The sequence below is a fragment of the Erinaceus europaeus genome, chromosome 23 (assembly GCF_950295315.1).
Source record: "Erinaceus europaeus chromosome 23, mEriEur2.1, whole genome shotgun sequence".
In the NCBI taxonomy this organism is placed as follows: domain Eukaryota; kingdom Metazoa; phylum Chordata; class Mammalia; order Eulipotyphla; family Erinaceidae; genus Erinaceus; species Erinaceus europaeus.
The window spans coordinates 484,123-503,110 of record NC_080184.1 but is presented as its reverse complement, the minus strand read 5'-3'; the positions used below and the strand labels follow the sequence as shown (position 1 = coordinate 503,110).

At 63.5% G+C, this 18,988-nt stretch overlaps 2 protein-coding genes across 2 annotated transcripts in view; both read left to right on the top strand.

Moving 5' to 3' along the window:
- The window catches only part of LOC132535622 (collagen alpha-1(I) chain-like), a 20,460-nt gene extending 3,170 nt beyond the window's left edge, over positions 1-17,290 (top strand). The window contains exons 4-13 of the mRNA XM_060182227.1: positions 4,008-4,235; positions 6,032-6,150; positions 8,625-8,762; positions 9,511-10,006; positions 10,108-10,295; positions 15,640-15,711; positions 16,165-16,240; positions 16,335-16,470; positions 16,518-16,591; positions 17,131-17,290. Of these exons, the coding sequence (XP_060038210.1) occupies positions 4,008-4,235; positions 6,032-6,150; positions 8,625-8,762; positions 9,511-10,006; positions 10,108-10,295; positions 15,640-15,711; positions 16,165-16,240; positions 16,335-16,470; positions 16,518-16,591; positions 17,131-17,290 (1,687 nt within the window). The remainder of the gene's footprint in view (positions 1-4,007; positions 4,236-6,031; positions 6,151-8,624; positions 8,763-9,510; positions 10,007-10,107; positions 10,296-15,639; positions 15,712-16,164; positions 16,241-16,334; positions 16,471-16,517; positions 16,592-17,130) is intronic.
- SBNO2 (strawberry notch homolog 2) overlaps positions 9,584-18,988 on the top strand; it is a 12,379-nt gene continuing 2,974 nt past the window's right edge. Inside the window, exons 1-4 of the mRNA XM_060182226.1 lie at positions 9,584-9,722; positions 17,702-17,841; positions 18,001-18,068; positions 18,290-18,512. Of these exons, the coding sequence (XP_060038209.1) occupies positions 17,767-17,841; positions 18,001-18,068; positions 18,290-18,512 (366 nt within the window). The 5' untranslated portion in view covers positions 9,584-9,722; positions 17,702-17,766. The remainder of the gene's footprint in view (positions 9,723-17,701; positions 17,842-18,000; positions 18,069-18,289; positions 18,513-18,988) is intronic.

Sequence of the window (18,988 nt, the reverse complement as noted above, 5' to 3'; positions counted from 1 at the left end):
GATGGTGGGCTGCCCTGCTTTGGCAGGTGCAGGTTCAAGGCGGCCTCTCCTAGTGAGTAAACAAATGGGCAGACAAACAGGGCAGCCGGCAGGGGGCGCTGTGGGCAAAGCTTTGGCACCTCAGGGCCCGGAGTTCTGTCCCAGCCATGGGTCAGCACTGTGCCAGTCCCAGGGCCACGGGGGGGGGGGGGGGGGGGGGTCTGCAAGGGGGCACACGCCCTCTGCAGACCCCTTGCACCCCTCCCCTGGACACTCGCCTTGCCCTTGCCCTTGCCCTTGCCCTTGCCCTGGAGCGGGCCCCTGCCCACAGCCAGGCCCTGAAGAGAGGAGGAGTCTGGGGACGGACGCTCCTAGATCCAGCCCAGCCTGAAGCAGTCTCCCTGGAGGAGGTGGTGCGGGGGGGGGGGGGGGGGAGGGGAAACATCTGCTGTGTCACCCGACATGGGGGCTGGGCACTGCTCCCTTGACCCCAAAGGTCAGGGTGCTGAGGGCCACACCCGCCTCTGCTCCCAGAGCAAAAACCCCCTCCCTCTGTGCCAGCAGCGCCCGGCGGGCACACTTCCCCCTGCCTGGCTCACCAGTGTCACCTGGGCCCACACTCCTCATGCAAGGCTGTTCCCGGGGCTGGAGGTGGGGCCCCATGGGGGACCCAGTGTGAGACCATGTGTGTGGAGGGGGTAGTTAATCTCCTTCCTTCCTTCCTTCCTTCCTTTCCTTGTTTGTTTTTGACCTGAGCACTGCTCAGCTCTGGTTTACCGTGGTGCAGGGGATTGAACCTGAGACTTCGGAGCCTCAGGCATGAGAGTCTCTTTGCAGAACCGTTGTGCTATCTGCCACCCCCCATTTTTTCCTTATCTATATTTATTGAATAGTAACAGAACTCGAGGGGGTCTGGCTGTAGCGCAGTGGGTTGAGCGCACGTGGCACAAAGCAAAAGGACCGGAGGAAGGATCCCGGTTCGAGTCCCCGGCTCCCCACCTGCAGGGGAGTCGCTTCCCAGGCAGTGAAGCAGGTCTGCAGGTGTCTGTCTTTCTCTCCCCCTCTCTGTCTTCCCCTCCTCTCTCCATTTCTCTCTGTCCTGTCCAGCAACGATGACATCAATAACAACGATAATAATAAGCATAACAATGGTAAAACAACCAGGGTAACAAAAAGGGAAAAAAATGGCCTCCAGGAGCAGTGGATTCACGGTGCAGACACTGAGCCCCGGCGATAACCCTGGAGGCAAAAAAGAAAAAAAAAAAAAAACAAGAAAAAAGAAACAGAACTCGAGAGGGAAGGGGGAGACAGAGGGAGAGAGACGGAGACGCTTGCAGCCCTGCTTCACTACTTGTGAAGCGCCCCTGCAGTTGAGGTCCAGGGGCTTGAACCTGGGTCCTTGTGCCCTGTAGCGTGTGCGCTCAGCCAGGTGGACACCACTCGGCACCCCTGCCCCTTTCCCTGTTTTTTTTTTAAGTATCTTAATATTCCTTTTTCTCTCTCTAGATTTTATTTATTTGTTCATGAGAAGTGATAGAAGAGAGAGAGAAGCAGAGGGCAGTCTGGTCTGTGTGCTGCTGTGTGCTGTCAGGGCCTCCTGCTGCCAGCCCAGCGCTTTAGCCACTGCACCGCCTCCCGGGCCTCCCCTGCTCGCTTGCTTGCTTTTTAAGATTTATTAGTTTCCTTTTTGTTGCCCTTGTTTTTTTATTGTTGTAGTTATTGTTGTTATTGATGTCGTCATCGTCGTCGTTGGACAGGACAGAGAGACATGGAGAGAGGAGGGGAAGACAGGGGGAGAGAAAGACAGACACCTGCAGACCTGCTTCACCGCCTGGGAAGCAACTCCCCTGCAGGTGGGGAGCCGGGGGCTCGAACCGGGACCCTCACGCCGGTCCTTGTGCTTTGCGCCACCTGCGCTTCACCCGCTGCGCCACCGCCCGGCTCCCTCTTTCTCCCCCACCCCTCTCTCCTGCAGAGCCAGAACCTCAGGTGTGTGACTGAGCTCCTGGCCTGCCCCAGTGGAACAGTTCACCTGGACAGTGCGTCGCTGTGCCCTCTGTGTGACCCATGTTGGGGCCCGGCCTGCTGCCCTTTGGCTTTGGCGGGAGCTTTGGGGCTGGGCGCTCTCTCTCTCTGCCTCTCTATCTCTGTCTATAAATGAAATAAAGGGTATTTAGGCCAGGGTGGCAGCACAATGGTTATTCAAAAGATTCTCCTGCCTGAGGCTCCAAGGTCCTGGGTTCAAGTCCCAGCATCACCATCCACCAGAGCTCAGCAGAGCTTTGGGGAAATTAATAATAATAATAGTAGTACAGCTGAGGAGACAGCATGATGGTTCGGCAACGAGACTCTCCTGCAGGAGGCTCTGAAGCCCCAGGTTCAAGCCCCAGCACCACCATAGCCGGAGCTCAGCAGGGAGACAGTCCACCTAGCAGAATGCACACTTTCATGTGTGCAGGGACCTATGTTGGAGCCCCAGGCCTCACAGGAGACCACCGTGGACCGCTCCAGCCACTCCCTCCCTCTCTGAGACTCAAAAAGAGAAGAGGGGCGGGTTGAGCGCAAGGACCCATAAGGATCCCGGTTCGAGCCCCGGCTCCCCACCTGCAGGGGAGTCGCTTCCCAGGCGGTGAAGCAGGTCTGCAGGTGTCTGTCTTTCTCTCCCCCTCTCTGTCTTCCCCTCTCTCCACCTCTCTCTGTCCTACCCAACAACGACGACATCAACAGCAACAATAATAACTACAACAACAATGAAAAAACAAAGGCAACAAAAGGGAAAATAAATGTTAAATAAATAAATCAAGAGAAAAGGGGACCAGGCCGTGGCACACCTGGCTGAGTGCTCACATTACAATGTGCAAGCACCCGGGTTCGAGGGTTGCGGGGGAAAGCTTCCTGAGTGGGGCAGCAGGGCTGCAGGAGTCTCTCTCCCTCTCCCTCTCCCCTTCCCTCCTCTCTATTTTTCTCTGTCTCTAAATAATAGCACACATTTAAAGAAGAAATAAAAGAGAGTCGGGCGGTGGCGCAGCGGGTTAAGCGCAGGTGGCGCAAAGCACAAGGACCGGCGTAAGGATCCCGGTTCGAGCCCCTGGCTCCCCACCTGCAGGGGAGTCGCTTCCCAGGCGGTGAAGCAGGTCTGCAGGTGTCTGTCTTTCTCTCCCCCTCTCTGTCTTCCCCTCTCTCCACCTCTCTCTGTCCTACCCAACAACGACGACATCAACAGCAACAATAATAACTACAACAACAACAAAGGAAAGAAAGAAAAAAGATAATTTTAAAAGAAGAAAAAAGGGGAAAACACCCAGGGTGACCCATCTCCCAGCCCTCCTCCACTTTTTATTTTGTGTGAGAAAGAAAGGAGACAGACAGAAAAGAAAGACCCCAGGGTCTCTCCCCAACCACGGAGCTCCCTGGGTGCTGCTCCCTGGGTCTGGAACCCAGGGCCTCCAGCATGGTGGTGGGTGTGTCTACACAGAGGCGCCTCCCGGCCCTCCCCACCAGTCCTTCCATAGCTGGGCCCACACCCACCCACCTCCAGTGCCCTGGTGGCAGCCTGGCGCCCCACCCCCACCTGAGCTGGGGAGGGAGCCGGGTTCCTCCCCCATGGGGTCCCAGCACCCCCCACCCCTGGGTGAGCCCTGGGCTGACTCACAGGGGCGGGAATTTCCCAGCCAGCAGAGCCGGGAATGGCAGGTGGAGATGCAGGGCGAGGAAGTCCCAGGGTCAGGGACGCCAGGCAGGCAGGGGGCCAGTTGCCTCCCAGCACTCACCCTGGGGTGCGCCCCAGACCCCCTGACCTCTCTCCCCCTCAGCCCTCCAGGGACAAAGCCAGGCGGGTGCCCTTCCTCTCTGACTGGCTTGGGCATCAGTTCCCCCCCCCCCAGGGACACCCCGGGACCACCCCCATCTGTAGGAGGTGGTGCTGCGCCCTTGGCCATGACTGAGCCTGCCCCCCCCCCATGACCCTCCATGCAGAAGCATCCACAGCTGAGTGGGGGGGGCCGTCCCATCTTCAGCCTCCCCCCCAGGACCCCAGGACCCCGGCAGCCAGGGGCGCCCCCAGCCCTGCCCCCCTGGGTCACACGTGGCCCTGGGAGCCTGGGCGGAGAGGCGGAAGGCGGGTGGCGGGCGGGTCCGCGCAAACCCGTCGGACGGGTTGGCCGCCGCTGGTGGAGCCACAGTGCCCAGGGGCCGGCGCGGGCCCAGGGCCCAGGGTCGGAGCTGGACGCGGAGCCCGGAGCCCCCGCCGAGGACAGGTGCGCCTGGGGCCCGGGGAGGGCCAGAGAGACAGAGACAGAGACAGGCGGGAAGAGGAGGACAGAGGCAGAGATCAGGGACAGAAATGGTGAGAGACAGACGGAGGGAGCCAGCCGGAGGTGGGGGTCAAAGAGAGAGAGACAGGAGAGATGCAGAAATAGGGAGAGACAGAGGAAGAAGATAGAGACCCAGAGGCAAAGGCAGAGACAGAGAGGGAGGCAGCCCAGGGGGGAAGAAGCAGAGACAGGGACACAGAGAGACCCAGAGACAGGAGAGAAGAAGAGTGGGGGAAGAACCAACCAGGACAGAGGGAGAGAGAGCTAGAGACAGGGAGGAGGACAGCCAGGCCGAGAGAGCCCTCCCCACTGCCCTGCCTCAGTTTCCCCTCCCACCTGGGGCCAGCGGGGCGGTGGGGGGAGGCAGCAGGGAGGGAGGGAGGGAGGGAGGCGGCGGCACGGGGCAATGAGGGGAAGTGGACCCTGAAAGGAGAAGTGGTCGGGTCTCAAGCCTGGGGACAGCCTGGAGGAGGTGGCGCTGGCTGTGGGGTTTTCCAGAGCCTGGGAAGCAGGAAGTGGCCAGTCCCTGCTGGCATACCTGCCAGCACCCTTAGCCCTGTCTGTCTCCCCAGAAAGAAGGGCCTGCCTGGGAGGCTGAGGGGGCCACAAGACAGCCCCCCCCCCCCCCGCAGATGGGCCCCACCCTGGACCCGCCTCGGGCACCTGTTTCTGTGCGCTTCCCACTTGGGACTGTGGGTCAAGGGTCTGAATCCACTGGGGGGGCGGAGGCAGGAGGTATGCGCTGGACTCTCTGACGGTGGCCCTGGGTTCGATCCCTGGTGTCACGTGCCCCGCAACTGTAGGCTTCTCCCTCCACCCGTCTCTGTCTCTCTCTGTCTGTCTCTCTCTCTCTGGCTGGGAGGCGGCTCAGGGACGGGAGCGCCAGACTTGCAGAGCTGATCCCGAGCTCCAGCCCCAGGGCAGTGTCCCCCCTGATAAATCAAAGCCCTGGAGAGAAGCTGAGGGGGCCGGCCGGCCGGCGGGGCGCACTGGGCTGAGTGCACATAGCACTAAGCGCAAGGATCCGGGTGTGAGCCCCGCCCCCCACCTGCGGGTGAGGGCGAGGGTGCTTCACGGGCTGCCAGGCAGGGCTGCAGGTGTCTCTCTGTCTCTTCCCCTCTCTGGCTCCCCTCCTCTCTCACTTTCTCTGTCCTATCCAATAAAATGGGAAAAGAAAAAAAGGGAGGGGACCACTAGGAGCACCGGGTTCCTATTGCCGGCACCAAACCCCCGCCATAACTCTGAAGGCAAAATAATAATAATAACAACAACAACAACAACAATAATAATACGCTTAGAGAAAGGCTTGCCTTTCAGCAGCCTGGGTGGGTCCCCAGTTCCACCTGGTCTCTACTGACCCTGGGAAATAGCCTGGTCGGGAGATCACGCCTCTCGGACGTGGGGATGAGAGGCCCTGGGTTAGAACCCCAGCACCACAGGGAAGAGGCCCCCGGCGCCTGGGGAAGCTCTGGTGCTGTGCTGTCTCTCTTTGTGAAGGCAACAGTGGCCCTCGGGGCTGGGAGATCACACCGGCCTGTGGCATTGGCTCTGGAAAGAAAAGAGACGTAACAAACGCTCAGGGTGCCCAGGAGGTGAGAGGCTGAGGCCCCAGGTTCCAGCCCCGCCCGTCAGTCTGTGCTTGTCTCTGTCTCTGCCGAGGAAATTCACCCATTAAATGCAAACCCTGGGGGGCAGGGGTGGGCGCAACACCCTCACCACCCTGGACCCGGGGGTCACAGGGTCATTCTCGAGCGCACCCTGCAACCCGCCTACCAGGGGGAAGTTGAAGGAGGCCGGGACGTGCCCCCACCCCGGGCCTTGGCACCCCCAGACCTCCCGCCATCTCTGGAAACCCCCAGTGACTAATGGCCCAGGCACCTCCACCGTGTCCCCTGTGCCCCCTTCCCTTTCTGTCTTCCCTGGAGTGACTTGCCGAGGCCCTCAGGGCCAGGGGCCGCTCACCCCCACCCCCCACCCCACCCAGAGCACCCGCCTTGCTGGGTGTGGCACCCTGGTACCCAGATGGGCACCGCATGGGAGGACCCTGCACAGCACCAGCAGAAGCTCGGTGGATGGTGGGCTGGGCTGCATGTCTCTCCCATCACGTCTCTGACTAGTGGCAGCAGTGTGTGACACAAGAGGGGAAAGACTTGGGGCCTGGGGAGATAGCTCCGCTGGCAGAGTGCACAGGCTACCAAGGGCCAGGACGAGAGAGAGAAGGGCACCCCTCTGGCACCTGTGACGCCGTGACCGGGACCCAGGGCCTCAGGCATGAGAGTCCTGCTCTCTGTCCACAGCGCCTCCTCCTGGCGTACGCCCTCCTTTCTGTTTCTTTACTATTATTTATTATTATTATTATAATAAACAGAGACAGAGAGAAACCGAGAGGGGTGGGGGAGCCAGACAGGGAGAGAGACAGAGAGACACCCGCAGCCCTGCTTCAACTCGTGAAGCTTTCCCCAATGCAGGTGGGACTGGGGGCTTGAACCTGCGTCCTTGTGCATTGTAACGTGTGCGCTCAACCAGGTGCCCCACCACCTTGCTCCTCTTTTACAGTCTTTAAAGAAATATGCATTTATTCCCTTTTGTTGCCCTTGTTGTTTCATTGTTGTAATTATTATTGATGTCATTATTGTTGGACAGGACAGAGAGAAATGGAGAGAGGAGGGGACGACAGAGAGGGGGAGAGAAAGACAGACACCTGCAGACCTGCTTCACCGCCTGGGAAGCGACGTCCCTGCAGGTGGGGAGCCGGGGGCTCGAACCGGGATCCTTATGCCGGTCCTTGCGCTTTGCGCCACCTGCGCTTAACCCGCTGCGCCACCGCCGGACCCCCTCTTTTACACTTTTTTTTTTTTTGCCTCCAGGGTTATTGCTGGGGCTCGGTGCCTGCACCATGAATCCACCGCTCCTGGAGGCCATTCCTCCCCCCCCCTTTTGTTGCCCTTGTTGTGGTTATTGTTGTTGTTAATGTTGTTTGTTGTTGGATAGGACAGAGAGAAATGGAGAGAGGAGGGGAAGACAGAGAGGGGGAGAGAAAGACAGACACCTGCAGACCTGCTTCACCGCCTGGGAAGCGACTCCCCTGCAGGTGGGGAGCCGGGGGCTCGAACCGGGAGCCGGTCCTTGTGCTTTGCGCCACCTGCGCTTAACCCGCTGCGCTGCCGCCTGACTCCCTATTTATTTCCTTTTTGTTGCCCTTGCTGTTTTTATTGTTGCTGTAGTTGTTATTGTTGTTCTAGTCGTTGTTGGATAGGACCGAGAAATGGAGAGCGGAGGGAAGACAGAGAGGGGGAGAGAAAGACAGACAGCTGCAGACCTGCTTCACAGGTGGGGAGCCAAGGGCTCAAACAGGGACACTCACACCTATCCTTGCGCTTTGCGCCCCGTGCGCTTAAACTGCTGTACTACCGCCCGACTCCCCCCTTTTACATTTTTTTAAAAGATTTTATTTATTTATTAATGAGAAAAGAAGGCGGAGAGAGAAAGAACCAGACATCACTCTGGCACACGTGCTGCTGGGGATCGAACTCAGGACCTCACGCTTGAGAGTCCAAAGCCTCACCACTGCGCCACCTCCCGGGACCACCTTTTCACACTTTTGAAAACACGTAATGAGGGGCCAAGTGGTAGCGGAGCTGGGACCTGGTTGAGCGCTCACATTACATCGCTCAAGGACTAGGGTTCGAGACCCCAGTCCCCACCTGCAGGGGGGAAACCTCACTGGGCTGCAGGTGTCTCTCTCTCCCTCTCTCTCTCCCCCTTCCTCTGGATTTCTGGCTGTGTCTATCCAACAAATAAAAAGATATAAAAACATTTAATTGAACTTACTTACTGGGTAGAGACAGAAAGAAACTGGGAGGGAGGGAGAGATCCTTGCAGCCCTGCTCCGCCGTGAGGCTTCCCCCCTGCAGGTGGGGATGGGGTCCTGGCGCACCGTAGCACGTGCGCTCGACCAGGTGTACCACCCCTGCCACCCACTTTTATTTTTAGTTTTTATTTATTTGGGCTGGGGGTTGGGGAGCCTAGTTTGCACCGTGTTGTTGATGTCCCCGGGCTGAATTTTTCATTATTTTTACCCAGAGACAGAGGAGCAGAGGGACACAGTCCAGCTCCACCACTAGGGGCGTGGGGAGGCTGGAACCAGGGTGACCCGGAGAGGGATGGAGACAGCTGGGGGGTTGCCAGAGGTGCTGTGACGGGAGGTGGGGTACAGCTGGGCACGGGAGGTGGCTCCGAGGGGACCTGCCTGGACCAGCCACTGAAGGCACCGCCTGCCCTCTTCCGGAATATTCCAGACATTTGCACCTGGGCCCTGACGCCCTGAGGCAGGGTGGCGGGTGCACCCCTCCCAGATCGGGGGTCCTGCCCGAGGGCTTCCTGCTCTGGGCACCTCCAGACTGAACAGAAGCCCCAGTTGCCAGCTGCGCCCCTGTGCCCGCAGGAAGAGTGTGGCTGGTGGGCGGCCAGGTGCGGGTGGCACCAGCGGGGACCCTGGGCCCTGGCACCTATGGGCGGTGCTGTGGCCCTGGGGGGGGGGTGGGGGCTGCCACCTCTCTCCTCTCTCTCTGTCGCTTTCTCTGAATTAAAAAACAAAAACAAAAAATCAGTGATAAAGCTTTGGACTCTCAAGCATGAGGTCCTGAGTTCGATCCCCCGCAGCACCTGTGCCAGAGTGACATCTGGTTCCTTCTCATTAATAAATAAGATCTAAAAAAAAAAAAAAAAAAAAAAAAGGCAAAACTTAACAACAACAACAACAAAAAACCTGTCCAGGGGCCAGGAGGTGATGCACCTGGTTAAGTGCACAAGGGCCCGGGTTCAAGCCCCCGGTCCCCACCTGCAGGCGGAAACCTTCACAAATGTTCAAGCAGGGCTGCAGGTCCCTCTTCTCAAAAGTATAATTATTTCATTTCTTCAGCTGTCTGTATTTATTTATAGGACAGAGGCGGGCACTGAGAGGAAGGGGAGGCAGACACCCGCAGACTTGCGCGCGCATTGTAACGGGCGCGCCACCCCCGCCGCTCTCTTCCCGACCCCCGAGTTTCTGTCCCTCGGAGATAAAAAGGCCAAGGGCGGGGCGGGGCGGGGCGGGGCGGGGCGGGGCGGGCCCGCACCGCAGAGGAGGAAACGGAGGCCGGCCGGCCCGGCAGGCAGGAGGGACTCGAACCCGCGACAGCGCCGAGCGCGGGCCCTGCGCCGGAGGCCCGGTTTCCAGCTGCCCGGGGGCCCCGCCCACCGCCGGCCGCGGCCGCCAATCGCACGATCGCGCCGGGAGACCCCGCCCCGGGGCCCCGCCCCCACCGCGTGACCGGAAGCGCGCGGGGCCCCCAAGATGGCGGCCGAGACCCGGAAGTGAGCGCGGCCGCCGCCGATCGCGGAGACGCCGAGACGCCACGGGGCTCCGCGCCGGCAGGTCCCGGGTCCGAGGTGAGCGCGCCCGCCGGAGCCCCGGCCCCGGCCTCCCGGGTTGCGCGGGGTGCGAGGTCCCGGAGTCCCGGAGTCCCGGGCGGGGTCGGCCCCTCTTCCGGCGACTCTCCCCCACCCCCCCCCGTCGCCGTGAGCCTTGACCCCCGACCCCCGACCTCCGACCCCCGACCCCGCCTCCTGCCAGAACTTGGCCCCTGCCGCCCGCTGCGACCCCGCCTCCTCGTGAACTTGGACCCGCCGTGGCGCGGGACCCGGGCCCGCAGCCCCGCTCCGGGGCCCCTGACGCGCCCCTCCCTCCGTCCCTCCGTCCCTCCGTCCCTCCGCCCCTCCGTCCGAGCCGAACCCGGGGCCCCGCCGCCCCTTTCCGTGTGACCTCTGACCCCAGGCGCGGGGACCCCCTTTTCTGGGCCCCGCCGGTGCTGGGGGCTGGACGGGGACCCCGCTTTGGGGGGCCCGGGGGCGTCCCCGGCCGGGCAGGGGCGGCTGAGCGCGCTCTCCGACCCCCGACCCCCGACCCCGGACCCCCGATCCCCCCGCCCAGGCGGCCCGGCCCGACCCTCCGCACAGAAGGAAGTGGGCGTGTGGCGGTGGCGGGGACACCCCGACTCCTGCTTCCCAGAACTGGGGCGGCCGCTCCCGGAATGTCCTTCCTGCCGCCCCGCCCGCCCGGGAGGCGTCCCTGCGGCCGCGTGGGTGGCGGGCGGGCGGGCGGGCGGGCGGGCGGCCGACCCCTGACCCCTGACCCCCACCCCGCGACCCCCTGCCCGCGGCTTCGCGACCTCTGGGGTGTCCGGGGTGCCCCCCGCCTCGGGGTGCGGGGGCCGGGGGCCGGGGGGCAGCGTCCACACCCCTTGCCCAGCACCCATGGGTGGGGCCGCGGGGGTCCGCGCCGCTGGCACCCGCCGACCCTCCGGGAGCTGGGGACCCCCGGGTGGGCGTCCGCTCCGGGCGGGATGGGTGCAGGGTGCGGTGGACCCCCGGCGATGTCCCGCGTCACCCACTTTGGGTGCAGGGGGTTGTGCCTGTCTGTGCCGGCTGGGTGCGCCCCCCACCCCATCCCGGCCGGCCGGTCAGAGGCTGCGAGAAGTGGGGAGCTGCCGGCGGGGTGCTGCAGGTGGAGTGCTGCCAGAAGTGGGGAGCTGCCGGCGGGGTGCTGCAGGTGGAGTGCTGCCAGAAGTGGGGTGCTGCAGGAGGGGTGCTGCAGGTAGAATGCTGCCAGAAGTGGGGTGCTGCAGGCGGGGTGCTGCAGGTAGAGTGCTGCCAGAAGTGGGGTGCTGCAGGCGGGGTGCTGCAGGTAGAGTGCTGCCAGAAGTGGGGTGCTGCAGGCGGGGAGCTGCAGGTGGGGTGCTGCAGGCGGGGTGCTGCAGGTGGGGTGCTGCAGGCGGGGTGCTGCAGGTGGAGTGCTGCCAGAAGTGGGGTGCTGCAGGCGGGGAGCTGCAGGTGGGGTGCTGCAGGCGGGGTGCTGCAGGTAGAGTGCTGCCAGAAGTGGGGTGCTGCAGGAGGGGTGCTGCAGGGGAGTGCTGCCAGAAGTGGGGTGCTGCAGGCGGGGTGCTGCAGGTGGGGTGCTGCAGGTGGAGTGCTGCAGGTGGGGTGTTGCAGGTGGAGTGCTGCCAGAAGTGGGGTGCTGCAGGCGGGGTGCTGCAGGCGGGGAGCTGCAGGTGGGGTGCTGCAGGCGGGGTGCTGCAGGTGGAGTGCTGCCAGAAGTGGGGTGCTGCAGGCGGGGTGCTGCAGGCGGGGAGCTGCAGGTGGGGTGCTGCAGGCGGGGTGCTGCAGGTAGAGTGCTGCCAGAAGTGGGGTGCTGCAGGAGGAGTGCTGCCAGAAGTGGGGTGCTGCAGGCGGGGAGCTGCAGGTGGGGTGCTGCAGGCGGGGTGCTGCAGGTGGGGTGCTGCCAGAAGTGGGGTGCTGCAGGCGGGGTGCTGCAGGTAGAGTGCTGCCAGAAGTGGGGTGCTGCAGGAGGGGTGCTGCAGGGGAGTGCTGCCAGAAGTGGGGTGCTGCAGGCGGGGTGCTGCAGGCGGGGAGCTGCAGGTGGGGAGCTGCAGGTGGGGTGCTGCAGGCGGGGTGCTGCAGGTGGGGTGCTGCCAGAAGTGGGGTGCTGCAGGCGGGGTGCTGCAGGTGGAGTGCTGCCAGAAGTGGGGTGCTGCAGGCGGGGTGCTGCAGGCGGGGAGCTGCAGGTGGGGTGCTGCAGGCGGGGTGCTGCCAGAAGTGGGGTGCTGCAGGCGGGGAGCTGCAGGTGGGGTGCTGCAGGCGGGGTGCTGCAGGTAGAGTGCTGCCAGAAGTGGGGTGCTGCAGGAGGGGTGCTGCAGGCGGGGAGCTGCAGGTGGGGTGCTGCAGGCGGGGTGCTGCAGGTAGAATGCTGCCAGAAGTGGGGTGCTGCAGGAGGGGTGCTGCAGGGGAGTGCTGCCAGAAGTGGGGTGCTGCAGGCGGGGTGCTGCAGGCGGGGTGCTTGCAGGCGGGGTGCTGCAGGTGGGGTGCTTTAGGCTGGGTGCTGCAGGTGGGGTGCTGGCAGGCGGGGTGCAGCAGGCGGGGTGCTGCAGGCGGGGTGCTGCCAGAAGTGGGGTGCTGCAGGCGGGGTGCTGCAGGCAGGGTGCTGCAGGCTGGGTGCTGCAAGAAGCGGGGTGCTGCAGACAGGGAGCTGCAGGTGGAGTGCTGCCAGAACTGGGATGCTGCAGGTGGGGTGCTTTAGGCTGGGTGCTGCAGGTGGGGTGCTGGCAGGCGGGGTGCTGCAGGCGGGGTGCTGCAGGCGGGGTGCCGCAGGTGGGGTGCTGCAGGTGGGGTGCTGCAGGCTGGGTGCTGCAAGAAGCGGGGTGCTGCAGGCAGGGAGCTGCAGGTGGGGTGCTGCAGGCGGGGTGCTGCAAGAGGGCTGCTACAGGTGGGGTGCTGCAGGCAGGGAGCTGCAGGTGGAGTGCTGCCAGAAGTGGGGTGCTGCAGGCGGGGGCTGCAGGCGGGGGCTGCAGGCTGGGTGGTGCTGCAAGAAGCGGGGTGCATCAGGCGGCGTGCTGCAGGTGGGGTGCTGCAGGCGGGGTGCTGCAGGCTGGGTGCTGGCAGGTGGGGTGCTGCAGGCAGGGAGCTGCAGGTGGAGTGCTGCCAGAAGTGGGGTGCTGCAGGTGGGGTGTTGCAGGTGGGGTGCTGCAGGCGGGGTGCTGCAAGAAGCAGGGTGCTGCAAGAAGCGGGGTGCTGTAGGCGGGATGCTGCAGGCCGGTTGCTGCAGGCGGGGTGCTGTAGGTGGGGTGCTGTAAACTTTTACGACTCTGACTCAGCGGCGGGTCACTGGGACTCACCCTTGAGCGACCCCTCCCCGCGGGACTGTGCACCCCCACCAGCTCTCCGCTTCGGGTACCCCCCAGACATGGCCCTGTGGTTTTTTGGTTTTATTATTTTTTAAAAATGAATCTACTTATTTATTAATGAGAAAGGAAAAAGAACCAGACATCACTCTGGTACATGTGCTGCGGGGGATTGAATTTAGGACCTCAAGCTGGAGAGTCCAGTGCCTTATCCACTGCGCCACCTCCCAGACCATGTTAAAATTAAAAAAAAAAAAACCTGTTTATTCCGTTTTGTTGCCTTTGTTGTTTTATTGTCATAGTTATTGTTGTTATTGATGTTATTGTTGGATAGGGCAGAGAGAAATGGAGAGAGGAGGGGAAGACAGAGACGGGGAGAGAAACCCTGCAGACCTGCTTCACCGCCTGTGAAGCGACTCCCCTGCAGGTGGGGATCTGGGGCCTCGAACTGGGATCCTTACGCCTGTCCTTGGGCTTTGTGCCACCTGCACTTAACCTGCTGCGCTGCCGCCCGGCTCCTGGCACTGTGGTTCTGAGCCTCTGGGCGGCTGGGTCTTTGGGGGCTTCCTTGAGTTTGGGCCTCAGTGCACAGACAGCAGCGGGGGGCACGGACCAGGTGCTCAAGCTCCTTCCTGGAAGCCGGCTACTGGGCGGTGCCGCCCAGAGCTGGGACCCACCTGGTGAAGACTCTGCCCACAGAGCGCTGGGTGCTGTCTCCCCCGACCTCTGACCCCACGACCTGGCCCTGAGCCCCTCGTCCCCCACCCATGCCTGCCCGGATTCCACCAGCCCAAGGCCCCTCTGTCCCCAGACCCAATGCCCCCAGCCCTGGCCACAATGCAACCTGCACACCTCAGTCCTCACCTCCTGCCCTCACCTCCTGACCCTCAGCACCCTGACCCATCAGCAACCTGACCCTCAGCACCCTGACCCTCAGCACCCTGACCTCTCAGCACCCTAACCCTCAGCAACCTGACCCTCACCACCCTAACCCTCACCACCCTAACCCTCAGCACCCTGACCCTGAGCACCCTGACCTGTCAGCACCATGACCCTCAGCACCCTGACCCATCAGCACCGTGACCCTCAGCACCCTGAGCCTCAGCACCCTGACCCCTCAGCAACCTGACCTCTCAGCACCCTGAGCCTCAGCACCCGGACCCATCAGCAACCTGACCCTCAGCACACTGACCCTCAGCACCCTGACCCTCAGCACCCTGACCTCTCAGCACCCTGACCCTCAGCACCCTGACCCATCAGCACCCTGACCTCTCAGCACCCTGACCCGTCAGCACCCTGACCCTGAGCACCCTGACCCTCAGCACCCTGACCCGTCAGCAGCCTGACCCATCAGCACCCTGACCCATCAGCACCCTGACCCTCAGCACACTGACCCATCAGCACCCTGACCCTCAGCACCCTGACCCTCAGCACCCTGACCCATCAGCACCCTGACCCTCAGCACCCTGACCCTCAGCACCCTGATCCTCAGCACCCTGACCCTAAGCACCCTGACCCTCAGCACCCTGACCTGTCAGCACCCTGACCCTCAGCATACTGACCCATCAGCACCCTGACCCTCAGCACCCTGACCCCTCAGCACCCTGACCCTCAGCATCCTGACCTGTCAGCACCCTGACCCTCAGCACACTGACCCCTCAGCACCCTGACCCTCAGCACCCTGACCCTCAGCACCCTGACCCTCAGCACCCCTGACCCCTCAGCACCCTGACCCTGAGCATCCTGACCCCTCAGCACCCTGACCCTGAGCATCCTGACCCCTCAGCACCCTGACCCATCAGCACCCTGACCCCTCAGCACCCTGATCCTCAGCACCCTGACCCTCAGCACCCTGACCTTCAGCACCCTGATCCTGAGCACCCTGACCCTCAGCACCCTGACCTCTCAGCACCCTGATCCTCAGCACCCTGACCCATCAGCACCCTGACCTCTCAGCACCCTGACCCCTCAGCACCCTGACCCTGAGCACCCTGACCCCTCAGCACCCTGACCCATCAGCAACCTGATCCTCAGCACCCTGACCCTCAGCACCCTGACCTCTCAGCACACTGACCCTCAGCACCCTGACCCTCAGCATCCTGACCCGTCAGCACCCTGACCCATCAGCACCCTGACCCGTCAGCACCCTGACCCTCAGCACACTGACCCATCAGCACCCTGACCCTCAGCACCCTGACCCTCAGCACCCTGACCCTCAGCACCCTGACCCATCAGCACCCTGACCCTCAGCACCCTGACCCTTAGCACCCTGATCCTCAGCACCCTGACCCTCAGCACCCTGACCCTCAGCACCCTGACCCTCAGCACCCTGACCTGTCAGCACTCTGACCTGTCAGCATACTGACCCCTCAGCACCCTGACCCTCAGCACCCTGACCCCTCAGCACCCTGACCCTCAGCACCCTGACCCTCAGCACTCTGACCCTCAGCACCCTGACCCATCAGCACCCTGACCCTCAGCACCCTGACCCTCAGCACCCTGATCCTCAGCACCCTGACCCTCAGCACCCTGACCCTCAGCACCCTGACCTGTCAGCACCCTGACCCTCAGCATACTGACCCATCAGCACCCTGACCCTCAGCACCCTGACCCCTCAGCACACTGACCCTCAGTCACCCTGATCCTCAGCACCCTGATCCTCAGCACCCTGACCCTCAGCACCCTGACCCTCAGCACCCTGACCTGTTAGCACCTGACCCTCAGCACACTGACCCATCAGCACCCTGACCCTCAGCACCCTGACCCCTCAGCACCCTGACCCTCAGCACCCTGACCCTGAGCACCCTGACCCTCAGCACCCTGACCCTCAGCACCCTGACCCCTCAGCACCCTGACCCTGAGCATCCTGACCCCTCAGCACCCTGACCCCTCAGCACCCTGACCCTGAGCACCCTGACCCCTCAGCACCCTGACCCATCAGCAACCTGATCCTCAGCACCCTGACCCTCAGCACCCTGACCTCTCAGCACCCTGACCCTCAGCACCCTGACCCTCAGCACCCTGACCCGTCAGCACCCTGACCCGTCAGCACCCTGACCCGTCAGCACCCCTGACCCTCAGCACACTGACCCATCAGCACCCTGACCCTCAGCACCCTGACCCTCAGCACCCTGACCCCTCAGCACACTGACCCTCAGCACCCCTGATCCTCAGCACCCTGATCCTCAGCACCCTGACCCTCAGCACCCTGACCCTCAGCACCCTGACCTGTTAGCACCCTGACCTGTTAGCACCCTGACCCTCAGCACACTGACCCATCAGCACCCTGACCCTCAGCACCCTGACCCCTCAGCACCCTGACCCTCAGCACCCTGACCCTGAGCACCCTGACCCTGAGCACCCTGACCCTCAGCACCCTGACCCTCAGCACACTGACCCTCAGCACCCTGATCCTGAGCATCCTGACCCCTCAGCACCCTGACCCTGAGCATCCTGACCCCTCAGCACCCTGACCCCTCAGCACCCTGATCCTCAGCACCCTGATCCTCAGCACCTGACCCTCAGCACCCTGACCTTCAGCACCCTGATCCTGAGCACCCTGACCCTCAGCACCCTGACCCATCAGCACGCTGACCCTCAGCACCCTGACCCTGAGCACCCTGACCCCTCAGCACCCTGAGTCTCAGCACCCTGACCCTCAGCACCCTACCCCCCCTCAGCACCCTGACCCTCAGCACCCTGACCCTCAGCACCCTGAGCCTCAGCACCCTGACCCCAGCACCCTGACCCCTCAGCACCCTGACCTTCAGCACCCTGACCCTCAGCACCTGACCCTGAGCACCCTGACCCCTCAGTACCCTGACCCTCAGCACCCTGACCCTCAGCACCCTGACCCCTCAGCACCCTGACCTCTCAGCACCCTGACCCTCAGTACCCTGACCAGTCAGCACCCTGATTCTCAGCACCCTGACCCATCAGCACCCTGACCTCTCAGCACCCTGACCCCTCAGCACCCTGACCCTCAGCACCCTGACCCTGAGCACCCTGACCCTCAGCACCCTGACCCTCAGCACCCTGACCCCTCAGCACCCTGATCCTGAGCATCCTGACCCTCAGCACCCTGACTCCTGAGCATCCTGACCCTCAGCACCCTGACCCCTCAGCACCCTGATCCTCAGCACCCTGATCCTCAGCACCCTGACCCTCAGCACCCTGACCTTCAGCACCCTGATCCTGAGCACCCTGACCCTCAGCACCCTGACCCATCAGCACGCTGACCCTCAGCACCCTGACCCTGAGCACCCTGACCCCTCAGCACCCTGAGTCTCAGCACCCTGACCCTCAGCACCCTACCCCTCAGCACCCTGACCCTCAGCACCCTGACCCCTCAGCACCCTGAGCCTCAGCACCCTGACCCCCAGCACCCTGACCCCTCAGCACCCTGACCTTCAGCACCCTGACCCTCAGCACCCTGACCCTCAGCACCCTGACCCCTCAGTACCCTGACCCTCAGCACCCTGACCCCCTCAGCACCCTGACCCCTCAGCACCCTGACCTCTCAGCACCCTGACCCTCAGTACCCTGACCAGTCAGCACCCTGATTCTCAGCACCCTGACCCATCAGCACCCTGACCTCTCAGCACCCTGACCCCTCAGCACCCTGACCCCTCAGCACCATAGCCCCCCTCGGCCGGTGCCCGCAGCCTGCTAACCCCTCAACCCCCGTCCCCCCAGGAGGTGATGTGCCCCCCAAGCCGGAGCCGGAGCTGGAGGCCGTGGGGCGGCCGTGAGCCGGTGCCATGGACGGGGGGGAGTTTCCGCAGGCTGAGCCCCCCCCCACGGGCAGCCTCATCTACAGCCCCCCTGGCGTGCAGGTGAGCCCCGGCCCGGAGCCCCCGACCCCGCCTGGCAGCATGGCAGCCTCAGGGGCAGCGTGTCCGTCTGTGGTCTCCCCGTGTGTCTCGTCTCTGGGGTGCAGCCCTGCCTGGGGGTTGTCCTGGCATCCTGGTGCCTCACCTGCCCCCTCTCTGCAGGGCTCCATGCTGCACTACCCTTGGCTCGGCCCCTTCCCACCCAGCTACCCAGCCTTCAGCCACACTGCGTGAGTTCTCTGTCTGGGGGTCGGAGATGGGGGTCCTAGGAGGGGCCGGAGCGCTGGGACTGGGGTGCAGGGGGGCTCAAGTGGGGGTCTCCCGGCTGGGCGGGGTGCCGGGCCGGGCATTGAAGGCTGAGGATTTGCAGAGCGTGTGGGAGCTCACCCGCCCCTGCCTGGAGAACTACGGGCCGGGGGTCCCCACGCCCCACCAGTGCTGTCTCCCCCAGCCCTTTCCTCAGCCCCTCGTTCCTGGTGGGCCAGGGCGGCTACAGCAGCTCCCCGAGCTTCCTGCCAAAGAGGGACTTCCCTCAGGTGAGAGACCCCCAGCTGCCCAGCGTCTCCCCCAGGGCCCGTCCCCATCTCCCCCAGGTCCCCGTGTCCCCCTCCTCCCCGTGTCCCCACCTCCCTATGTCCCCGTGCCCCCCTCCTCCCCGTGCCCCCCACCTCCCTGTGCCCCCCCAGGGGCCCTTCCCCCCACTCTGTCTACCCAACCTCCTCAGGGGCCCCCATGTCCCCTAATCTCCAGAGTCCCTGTGTCCCCCCCCCCAAGGTCCACAGGCACCAGAGCACTTGGGGGCTTAGCACCAGGGCTGCACCTCCCACCCCCCTTTCATGCTCTCCTGGCCTGCATCTCTCTGTCTCTTTATTTACTAGCAAGAAAGATGGGGGGGGATGAGAGAGAAGGGGGAGAGGGAGAGAGGAGAGAGGGAAGAGAGAGAGGGGAGAGGGAGAGAGGAGAGAGAGAGAGAGGGGGAGAGAGAGAGGGGAGAGGGAGAGAGGGGGAGAGAGAGAGGGGAGAGGGAGAGAGAGAGGGGGAGAGGGAGAGAGAGGAGAGGGGGAGAGGGAGAGAGAGAGAGGGGGAGAGGGAGAGAGAGAGGGGGAGAGGGGAGAGAGGGAGAGGGGGAGAGGGAGAGAGAGAGGGGGAG